The 12,766-nt window shown below is 37.2% G+C and overlaps 1 protein-coding gene across 4 annotated transcripts in view; it reads left to right on the top strand.

The window, feature by feature from the left end:
* The window catches only part of LOC121369409 (putative GTP-binding protein 6), a 35,721-nt gene that overhangs the window by 4,097 nt on the left and 18,858 nt on the right, over nt 1-12,766 (top strand). The window contains exons 1-4 of one of the 4 annotated variants that reach the window (XM_041494494.1): nt 1,655-1,708; nt 2,145-2,317; nt 2,756-2,857; nt 9,589-9,695. In XM_041494494.1, the coding sequence (XP_041350428.1) occupies nt 2,209-2,317; nt 2,756-2,857; nt 9,589-9,695 (318 nt within the window). In that variant the 5' untranslated portion in view covers nt 1,655-1,708; nt 2,145-2,208. Of the gene's footprint in view, nt 1-1,654; nt 1,709-1,774; nt 1,898-2,144; nt 2,318-2,755; nt 2,858-9,588; nt 9,696-12,766 lie in introns of those variants that run through there. The other 3 variants (XM_041494493.1, XM_041494496.1, XM_041494495.1) reach the window with 3 other exon arrangements.

Below are 12,766 nucleotides of genomic sequence, written 5' to 3'. Positions count from 1 at the left end.
TTCTAAGTTGCACACTTTTGTTATTGAGGATGCAGACTAAGCTTAGGACCTAGCACAGTAATTATATTAAATACGTACGGAGAATAAATTTGCTGGTGCGTGTAAAAAATACTAATAACAATGTTTTTGCTCGACGATCGATATGCATCTAACATCCTGGAAACATAAAATAAAATTTATGTTCCATCTCTATTAAAAAAAAGCAAAAAAAAAGCATGAGGGTGTATACTACCAAATCAAATCCCATAGACGACAATAGTAACATATGTGGCTAAAACTCCTACCTGCAATGTATCAACCGACATAAACGCCACGGATATAAATACTACCACCCCTTACACTTAAAGTGAATCAGAAAAAAATGGGGGTCAAGCTGCTCGTTTCTGAGATAACGGGTAACATCTATGACTACCCTAGTTTCGCACAAAATTAGAGTACTTTTTTTTACAGGTACCCCATACATGTTTCAAGCACAAGGCTACTTGACACATTGGTACTAGATGAAATAAAATTGCACTTTTTTTTTTTACACAGATGAAACTATTATTTTTTACAACCAACACACTCACATTTATAACCAATCACAGGACTTGTGGTGTTCACTTCTCTATCAAAAGTTCGGTGCACCCAGGCTTTCAAGCAAGATTTTGTGAAAAATAAGGGCTTTTTTAAGGGCAAAATTCTTAAAAAATAAGGGCTATTTTTAGGACTTTTTTGACAAAAATAAGGACTGAAATTCAATAATCAATATAAAAGAAAAACATTCTGTACTCACCTCCAGGGAGAACATAAATACAAAAGCTAATTACTAACTCAGAAGATCATGTCAATGGTCATCAACAGCGATATTCAGCATATCAATACAAGCAGATTAAAGTAATCTGATATGGTGCAAATCCATGCTGAATATGATGCTGATAACCACCAAGATGTCTTCTGAGAAATACATTAATTCAACATATTCATTATCTGAAAGTATACTAAGGCTAGATTTAATTAATTCCAACACTTATTTTATGTTGCATTTATCAAAAAAATTCAAAATTTAGGATTTTCACCAAAAAATTAGGGCTTTTTAGGATTTTGAAGCTTTAATAAGGAATATTAGGGCTGCTGTCAAAAAAATAAGGAAAATTAGGAAAATAAGGGCCCGCTTGCAAGCCTGTTGCAGCACCTCCAACTTTGATCCAGCCGGAAGTTATTTGGTTTAGTACTACCATGAAAATGTATTTTATTTTGGCTTATCTAAATTATGTACTTGTCACTGTATGCGTTGTTACGCGTGTATATAATATGCTTCCCCGTGAAATGCCACAAAAACCTAATATCAGTGAGGAATATTTCATAGATATTATTTTATTTTGCACCTAAAAACACTGGATTGTAACCCATCTTCTCTCAGCGAACATATCCGAAGATTTCCGAGTTATTATGATTGGTTATACAATACAATACAATACAATACAATACAATAACTTTATTTCCATGTTCATATATGTATAATAAAAACATAGTCTGGTTGACCAGCAAAAATAAAGTACATAAAATATTAAACGCTAACATCAAAAAACTAAACTACAAATATACCCGAATGTTTGAGAATTAATAAATTGTACACTGGTTTCTTACAAAAAGTGGAAAAGAGGTACCAGTTTAAAAAAACATGAGTTGGGAATTTTCGTTTGTTTTTGCTAGATGCTGATTAAAAGTACAATGATCCTGGGTTTTTTACTCTTAGCATTTTGACACTGCCCCATGTTCAAGTGGTTATAGCATAGTCATTGTATTTGTTTCATAACTGATATGCAATTGAAACAAATGTCTTACACACGCGTTGGTGAGAACACCATTCGACGATTCGTTATTTATAACACGCCTGGTTAATAAGTTAATAATGGTATGTGATAATTTGATATAAGCACGTTACTTCCAGACATTTGACCTGACAGTTATTTGTGGGCATGCATACATACATAATAATTTAAAAACATGACTGGCTTCTTCTAGGTGATGACAGCCATACCATCCAATGAACCCCCCACCCCAATGTCCGCTTACTTCCACTGGCTGTTCAATGTTTATTTTTTTAAAGTATGGCAGTTATCATGATTAAAATGTACATTTATATAATATTTTTGTTTTAGCTGGATGTTTCTGTGAGCCAAAGTTTGATGAGTGGAATCATGTGACTGATATGACACTGTCAGGATGTGGCAAATGAGCTTGGTACGCTGGGTGTTGAGATGTAGACAACTTGATGCTGTCTGCTTCAGTCTCCAAGGAAACAAAGCCATACTGCGACAGATCAGTTCAGAGGGTATTTACATTCCTCACTTTACTTAGCTATGAGGTGGGATCTAACTCAGGTAGCAGATCACTCGTCTGGTGTCAACATTATCAAATATTTCACATCCAGTATTAGCCCATGATTAATATATATGTAGTAGTGTGCTCTAGTGGTGTCATTAAACCAAACAAACTTTACTTAGATACAATTGTAGTATATTCAGGACTAATGTTTTTATAAATTAGCTTTTCTGATTACAGTACGAAATTTACAAAGTATGGAGGTTTGTTATGTGAATCAGAGTTTGTCATTCTTAGTTTGAGTTTTGGCATTCTTAGAAATTTTGCTTGATATTTCCGGAAAAAAATGTACTGTGACAACTATACAATCGTTGGAAGGCTATATTAATATTAACATACTGTGTAAACTCGCCAAGTATATTAATTGGTATTTATGACTATTTTCTAGGCCAATTTGATGATGTTCTGAGTGATACTGAACAAAACAAGTATTTACGTGAGATTTGCAGCATCCCCGACTGTGGACATCAAGTGTTTGTTATTCAGCCACGTATGTGTAGTACCTTGTTATATATACTGTGCCTATACATTGTACATAACTCACAATCTAACTCAGACAGTTTTATTTATTCAGCCAAGTATGTGTAGTACCTTGTTAACAATGTTATATATACTGTCCCTATATACGGTACATAACTCACAATCTAACTCGGACAGTTTTAGTTATTCAGCCACATATGTGTAGTACCTTGTTATATATACTGTCCCTATACATGGTACATAACTCACAATCTAACTCAGACAGTTTTATTTATTCAGCCAAGTATGTGTAGTACCTTGTTAACAATGTTATATATACTGTCCCTATATACGGTACATAACTCACAATCTAACTCGGACAGTTTTAGTTATTCAGCCACATATGTGTAGTACCTTGTTATATATACTGTCCCTATACATGGTACATAACTCACAATCTAACTCCGACAGTTTTAGTTATTCAGCCACGTATGTGTAGTACCTTGTTATATATACTGTCCCTATATATGGTACATAACTCACAACCTAACTCAGTTTTAGTTATTCAGCCACGTATGTGTAGTACCTTGTTATATACTGTCCCTATATACGGTACATAACTCACAGTCTAACTCAAGACAGTTTTAGTTATTCAGCCACATATATGTAGTACCTTGTTATATATACTGTGCCTATATACGGTATAACTCACAATCTAACTCAGACAGGTTTAGTTATTCAGCCACGTATGTGTAGTACCTTGTTATATACTGTCCCTATATACGGTACATAACTCACAGTCTAACTCAAGACAGTTTTAGTTATTCAGCCACATATATGTAGTACCTTGTTATATATACTGTGCCTATATACGGTATAACTCACAATCTAACTCAGACAGGTTTAGTTATTCAGCCACGTATGTGTAGTACCTTGTTAATTGTTATATATACTCTGCCTATATACTGTACATAACTCACAATCTAATTCAGACAGTTTTAGTTATTCAGCCATGTATGTTAAGGATGGGACGGTTCAGTTTTAAAATTTTCGTTTTGATTTTCGGTTTTTGGTCCATGGTTCGATTTATTCACGATACTTTTCAAAAGTAGTACAGGTATGCCAATTATCATACATACATTTTTATAAACTATTTTAAGATCAAGACGTTATTTTTAATGGTCATTAAAATAATAGATATTGTAAATATAAAATTATGTCTTGACTAGAAAACAAAAATAGCATTTTTACCATGCCATCTTAGCGTGTTGGGTCTGGGATACTTGGGCAAAGTGTCCCCCAGGATTTGAATTCAGAGGGTTGGCAAAATAATTTGGGGGCGAGGATGATAGGGGGTCTTGGGATAGTCTCTCCAGTATTTTTTTTTTTTTTTAATTAAGTTCTCTTTAGATGCATTCTGCAGTGTGCGATTTTGGTTTAAAAAATTTAAGTGTTTGCAAATCTTGAGAGCCCACCACCAACACAGTGAGCCTTGCTGTGCGTCTCCAGTAGAACAGAAAATACACTAAATGTGTTGCATGAAACCATGGAAAAGATTGCTATTCAAGACACTGGTTTGCTATGATTTTAAGATATATGTTGACTGTGTCATTTCGAAGAAGAATCAATGTAATTTGTACAAATAATTTTTAAGAGTCATGCGGGCTCATATACTAGCCTAGCTAAAGAGTCCTATATGATTTTTGCAATCCTTGGGCTCCCGTACTCACCTCAAAATCGCTCACTGATTCTGGAATACATAATATATGGATGTCATGTACACATTATAGAAGTCTCAGACCTTGTCTTTTAAGGTGTGCGGGTGCGATTGCGCTCGTACAATGCACATAATTTCAGTCTGGCGAGTGAAAAATAATGCACGTTACACTTAACAAACAGCGCACGTAAAATAATTTTGTATTTTGATTGCCACTATTTACCTTATGTAGCTGATAGAAAGATCCGTTTAATAATACCAGAATTTTTTTTTACGAGAACGATAGCGTCCATGAAAGATTTTAATATATGACTGGTATTTATCTTTGGTATACAAATTGGAAAACACAGGTTTAATAGACATTTTCGAAGACGTACCAATCCGATCAAAACTTCTTTGCCTATTTAATTCATTATTAATTAGAAACAGTCCACTTTTGTAAGGTAATAGGTCACAATATCTGATAAGGATAACTCATTTATACTGTTCATATACATATGACAAAAAGAAAAACGGGATTGAATTAAATAGTGGCTTCTGTAGCCTACACAAATGAACTTGTTACGGAAATCAGCGAAGTCAGTAAAATTGTCTCGATTAGTTAATAACTACAAAGCTTACGTGAGATCCTGAAAATGGCAATCGTGTAATTTTATGCTTTGTTAAGAAAAAAAGAAAGAAATGAAATTTAGACAGACTTTACAAAAAAAATCAAATAAAACTTCATTTAAATATTTGTATTTCAGCCATAGGTTAATGAATATGCATATGTTATTTAGATATGTATATATGTACACACTATAGTAACAGAAATCAATGGTCATTTCCGATTATTTAATTTTTGTTTCGTTTGTTAGAAGGTCACAGACCATGTGACTGGACATGATTTGATGCACAGTAGTCTGTGGCATATTGACCAATCAGAGCTATCGGGCTCAGATTATTTTTACTCTTGGAATTCTGCATGCACACGCTGGTTAACTTGACAATTTATTACACATTGATGATGGGTGTCTAAAATTATGGGTTTTTTATTATTTGTATTTATTATGGCATCCTACGTTTGGAATAAAATCCTTTGTAATGACAGATTTTTTTAGAGTTTGTATATTTTGTTATAAACAATATTGGGGCCGTTCTAGATCAATGACGTAACGCCATCAGAGCCGTTCATAACTTGTAGCGGTAGGTCAAATGACATGTTACAAAATGTTGAGGGAGGGAGACTGGTTGCGTAATTGTTGAATTAAAAATGCCATGTGAATGTCAATGTCCCAACTAACACTATCAACTGAAGTAATTGTAGGCCTACGTTTCACGAGTTATTTAAAAAAAATATGTTTTAATAATATGAATCAGTAGTGCACACCTGAGATGCTTGGGTCGTAGTTCATGAACCACCACCTCCTCGGAACCAGTGTTTTTTCCCATTCCAACAATCCTAATCATGTTCGTTGTACATAATAATGAAATTCAAGACCAGTTGATTCCTATACATGTTTAGCTGCACATTCATCAAACCATCTAACACAGAAAAGGTATATAATTGTGTGCATCAAATTATTTGAATAGTACATATTGTAATTAAAAAATCAAATGGTCTGCATCAGTGTATACATGTCATAATTATATTTCTATAGTACTACTGAAACTTTTTAATAAACTATAACTCCATTCCTGAAAGGGAAAAGTTAGACTACACTAATGAACCAAACAACATAAAATTAGAAGAAAACATTATTGGTTTATTTGTTCATTTTTGCAACATATGTCTCTGCATTTACATGTACCAATTACTTCATAAATTAATAAATGCTTGATTTTCACTCGCCTTAGCATTTTGATGAGTGCGATTTTTCACTCGCCAAAGCGTTTTGAGGTGTGCGATTTTTCACTCGCCTTTGTTTTTCAAAAGGCAAGGACTGAAGTCTAAAAGAAAGATATATGTCATTTTTCATTTCATTTCAACTTATTTTCATGCTTATATCCAATTAAGATTCAAGCACATTGTCCTGGGCACACACCTCAGCTATCTAGGCTGTTTGTCCAGGACATTGGGTTAGTTGTTAGTGGTTAGTGAGATAGAAGAGGATGTAGTTGTCATTGAGTCATTAAAACTCGCTCTGGATCGGAGCTGGTACTGGGCTGCAAACTCCGTTCCTACCAGCCTTATGTCTGATAGCTTAACCACGACACCACCGAGGCTGGTAAGATATATATCAAGACATATTTCTGTTTTGTTTATTATTATCTTGATAATGTCAAATCTTTGATGAGAAGTATATATTTTTTTAAATTACTCGATACACAAATACATAATATATAGGCCTACTAGTTATTATTATTTAAAAAAAATTTCTTATACTGAAAGTAAAAAAGAAATCTGCAAAGATTTATTTTTTAAAAAAGGTGCAAAGTAGTTTGCGTACATTGTAGATCTGGAACTGCGGATGATTTCGTCCCGATAAAAACATGGAAATTAGCGATGTTAAATCGCTTTAAATTAATATGACGGAAATTGGGCACCATTTTATAATTCTTGAAGTTAACACGTCTTTAGAAAAGACAATTTAGGCAATGTCGTGATTGCTTGTCTTTGTGTTCTGCATATTGTTTAATTGTAGAGTTCTCCTTCATTTATTGACACTGAGGTAAAACGTTTATTTGTGGCTTATGTTCTTTCCTTAAAGGTAGGGTCAACTCAAACAAGAGCCTTATGTGTTGGAAAGATGCATACCCAGACCACCAACACATACTGACATTTTAACAAATGAAAAACGTGTAATTTTAGAGTTAATAAAAAACATGATTATTCCTGCTAACTGGGGGCAGCCAGTTTGTTTTGTTTTTGTGACGTCCGGTGGTATAGCTTGGGACGAAGTGACGTCAGCTCTGTCCATCTCCTCTATGCACAGTGTAAACAAACGCTCTAATTTAGGACAAGGCGCTTCGCTTTCATCAACCAGACTTGTAAAACAACATAAATGACTTGATAGTATAATAAACTATTTAACTAAATATATTTCAATTTGCATCAATAGAACGAAATGGAGTTGTAGTATTTTTCTTTCTAAAAAAATCCATATTAGGCCTATTGGTAGGGTATGTTCGAGCTAAAACGACCACTCATGATACCCAAGTGATACTTTTCTTTTCTTTGGGACGACGTAATTGGTCAGTTTTGTGATTTTAGATGGGAAAGTCTACTTAATCAAGGGTTTTACAGAATTACTTACAGTAATAAAGTGATAGGCCTAATGACTATTATGATTTGAGGGGTGTCCGCGCGGCTATCGGACAATGCCTTGTGATCTTAATAAAAGAGGCACGTCTTTTTAGTGTGTCTAGACACAGTGTCTGGGCGACCGTCTAAATATACACCTGCCAATCAGGAACCACAGATACAGGCCACGGAAAGAAAAGACCAATTAACCAAGAAAACACTCCGATTATTATTTCAGTACGTGGGTTAATTTATGTACAAAACATAATACAGTTATTTCAATACTTTGACAATGGTGGTTTATTTTGTATTGAAAAATAATATATAATTGTTGTTGGCTTACTGGGTTGGCTATTATTACAGAACATTGCGATGTATCTGCAAAAAGCAGGTATGTTCTGTTTCTTCAGTTCGAAGACTAATTCCTGATGTGACACGTTACGTATTACGTAACCACCAGCTCGCCAGAGTGTGTATTCACTGGGATAGTACAAAATGGCTGCGCTCGTTATATATAATAGCCGTCACATTTAAAGGTAGGGTCAACTCAAACAAGAGCCTTATGTGTTGGAAAGATGCATACCCGGACCACCAACACATACTGACACTTTAGCAAATGAAAAAGGCGTAATTTTAGAGTTAATAAAAAAACATGATTATTCTTGCTAACTGGGGGCAGCCATTTTGTTTCGTTTTTGTGACGTCCGGTGGGATAGCTTGGGGCGAAGTGACGTCAGCTCCTGACCATCTCCTGTATGTACAGTGTAAACAAAAGCAGTAATTTTCGACAAGGTGCTTCTCTTTGATCAACCTGACTTGTAAAACAGCATAAATGACGTAATAATATAATAAACTATTTAACTAAATATATTTCAAGTTGCATTAACGGAACAAAATGGGGTTATAGTATTTTTCTCTGTTAAATAATCCAAAGGAAAAATGTACACTATTAGGCCTATTGATATGCTACGTTGGAGCAAAAACGACAACCCACAATACCCAAGTGATAATTTTCTTTTCCTTGGGACTACGTAATTGGTCAGTTCTGTGGTTTTAGATGGAATAGTCTACTTAATCAATAGTTTTACAGAACTATTTACAGTAATAAACCATGTCCATTACAATTTTAGGGGCGACAGGTAATATTCCACAATACCGGTATGTATTTTTGTGTCTAGACAGCGTCAGTTAATTGGCTCGTCTGGTTACCAATGAAATACACACCTGCCAATTAGGAATTACAGGTAGAAGCAACAAACGGCATAGACCAATTAACTAAGAAAACACTCCGTGTATCATTTCAGTACGTATGTTAATGCATGGGCAAAACATTGTTAATTGTTTTGACTTGTTGTGTAGCCACTTTGACTATGTTATTTTGTATTGAAAAATAATATATGTATATATTGATATACTTATTGCTGGCTTACTGGGATGTGTATTATTACAGAACATTGCAATGTATGACTATTTATCATCCTGCAAAAACCAGGTAGATTGTGTTTCTCTAGTTCTAAGGCTCATTCCTGACGTTACACGTTAAGTATTACGTAACCACCAGCCGTCACATTTAACCATTTTATTAATTAACTATACGTATTGATATTAAGCAATAATGTGCATTATATATCATTGAATATGCATACCAGGCCAAATATCTTAATTGTCCTCTCCTTTAACCGTTTTATTTATTAACTATACTTGTTATTAATACTTGTTATTAAACAATAATGTGCGTTATATATTATTGAATATGCATACCAGGCCAAATGCCTTAATTGTCCCTTCCTTTAATGATGTTTTCTTTCTTTTTTTCTTGTAGAAGTGAAAACTGGTCCTAACAGAGTATCGCACTTGAAGGCCGAGTTGAAACTTGATGAAAACTGTGCTCTAGTCGAAACTCTGCCCAGATGGAACGTTGTCAACAAGGTGCTTGTTTTAACACCTCAGTACTGTAACTTGCACAAAATACTTTCATAATAATAATTTTATTATTCGATGAAGGTAGCACAATTAAGTATATGCCATATTTGTTATACTTTAGCAGCAGACAGTCGGTGGCTGTGACACACAGCATTTACAGTCACAACACTACAGCACATGACAGACAACCAGTGGCTGTGACACACACCATTTACAGTGACAACACTCCAGCACATGACACACACCATTTACAGTGACAACACTCCAGCACATGTCAGCCAACCAGTGGCTGTGACACATACCATTTACAGTGACAACACTCCAGCACATGACACACGCCATTTACAGTGACAACACTCCAGCACATGACAGACAATCGGTGGCTATGACACACACCATTTACAGTCACAACACTCCAGCACATGACACACATCATTTACAGTGACAACACTCCAGCACATGACACACATCATTTACAGTGACAACACTCCAGCACATGACAGACAATCAGTGGCTATGACACACACCATTTACAGTCACAACACTCCAGCACATGACACACACCATTTACAGTCACAACACTCCAGCACATGTCAGCCAACCAGTGGCTGTGACACATACCATTTACAGTGACAACACTCCAGCACATGACACACACCATTTACAGTGACAACACTCCAGCACATGACACACGCCATTTACAGTGACAACACTCCAGCACATGACAGACAATCAGTGGCTATGACACACACCATTTACAGTCACAACACTCCAGCACATGACACACACCATTTACAGTCACAACACTCCAGCACATGACAGACAGTCGGTGGCTGTGACACACAGCATTTACAGTGACAACACTCCAGCACATGACAGACAACCAGTGGCTGTGACACACACCATTTACAGTGACAACACTCCAGCACATGACACACACCATTTACAGTGACAACACTCCAGCACATGTCAGCCAACCAGTGGCTGTGACACATACCATTTACAGTGACAACACTCCAGCACATGACACACGCCATTTACAGTGACAACACTCCAGCACATGACAGACAATCGGTGGCTATGACACACACCATTTACAGTGACAACACTCCAGCACATGACACACATCATTTACAGTGACAACACTCCAGCACATGACAGACAATCGGTGGCTATGACACACACCATTTACAGTCACAACACTCCAGCACATGACACACATCATTTACAGTGACAACACTCCAGCACATGACACACATCATTTACAGTGACAACACTCCAGCACATGACAGACAATCGGTGGCTATGACACACACCATTTACAGTCACAACACTCCAGCACATGACACACACCATTTACAGTCACAACACTCCAGCACATGTCAGCCAACCAGTGGCTGTGACACATACCATTTACAGTGACAACACTCCAGCACATGACCAACACCATTTACAGTGACAACACTCCAGCACATGACACACGCCATTTACAGTGACAACACTCCAGCACATGACAGACAATCAGTGGCTATGACACACACCATTTACAGTCACAACACTCCAGCACATGACACACACCATTTACAGTCACAACACTCCAGCACATGACAGACAACCAGTGGCTGTGACACACACCATTTACAGTGACAACACTCCAGCACATGACACACACCATTTACAGTGACAACACTCCAGCACATGACACACATCATTTACAGTGACAACACTCCAGCACATGACAGACAATCGGTGGCTATGACACACACCATTTACAGTCACAACACTCCAGCACATGACACACATCATTTACAGTGACAACACTCCAGCACATGACACACATCATTTACAGTGACAACACTCCAGCACATGACAGACAATCGGTGGCTATGACACACACCATTTACAGTCACAACACTCCAGCACATGACACACACCATTTACAGTCACAACACTCCAGCACATGTCAGCCAACCAGTGGCTCTGACACATACCATTTACAGTGACAACACTCCAGCACATGACACACACCATTTACAGTGACAACACTCCAGCACATGACACACGCCATTTACAGTGACAACACTCCAGCACATGACAGACAATCAGTGGCTATGACACACACCATTTACAGTCACAACACTCCAGCACATGACACACACCATTTACAGTCACAACACTCCAGCACATGACAGACAACCAGTGGCTGTGACACACACCATTTACAGTGACAACACTCCAGCACATGACACACACCATTTACAGTGACAACACTCCAGCACATGACACACATCATTTACAGTGACAACACTCCAGCACATGACAGACAATTGGTGGCTGTGACACACACCATTTACAGTCACAACACTCCAGCACATGACAGACAATTGGTGGCTGTGACACACACCATTTACAGTCACAACACTCCAGCACATGACAGACAATTGGTGGCTGTGACACACACCATTTACAGTCACAACACTCCAGCACATGACGGACAATTGGTGGCTGTGACACACACCTTTACAGTCACAACACTCCAGCACATGACAGACAGCCAGTGGCTGTGATACTCACCATTTACAGTCACAACTCTCCAGCACATGACAGACAACCAGTGGCTGTGACACACGCCATTTACAGTCACAACACTCCAGCACATGACACACACCATTTACAGTCACAAAACTCCAGCACATTACAGACAATCGGTGGCTATGACACACACCATTTACAGTCACCACACTCCAGCACATGACAGACAGTTGGTGGCTGTGACACACACCATTTACAGTAACAACACTCCAGCACATGACAGACAACCAGTGGCTGTGACACACACCATTTACAGTCACAACACTCCAGCACATGACAGACAACCAGTGGCTGTGACGCACACCATTTACAGTCACAACACTCCAGCACATGACAGACAACCAGTGGCTGTGAATCACACCATTTACAGTCACAACACTCCAGCACATGACAGACAGCCAGTGGCTGTGACACACATACAGTCACAACACTCCAGCACATGACAGACAATTGGTGGCTGTGACACACAATCAGTATTTATCGTT

Source organism: Gigantopelta aegis, chromosome 3 (assembly GCF_016097555.1).
Source record: "Gigantopelta aegis isolate Gae_Host chromosome 3, Gae_host_genome, whole genome shotgun sequence".
NCBI classification, from domain to species: Eukaryota; Metazoa; Mollusca; class Gastropoda; order Neomphalida; family Peltospiridae; genus Gigantopelta; species Gigantopelta aegis.
The sequence above is the reverse complement of the archived record's forward strand: the minus strand, read 5'-3'. Positions and strand labels throughout refer to the sequence as shown.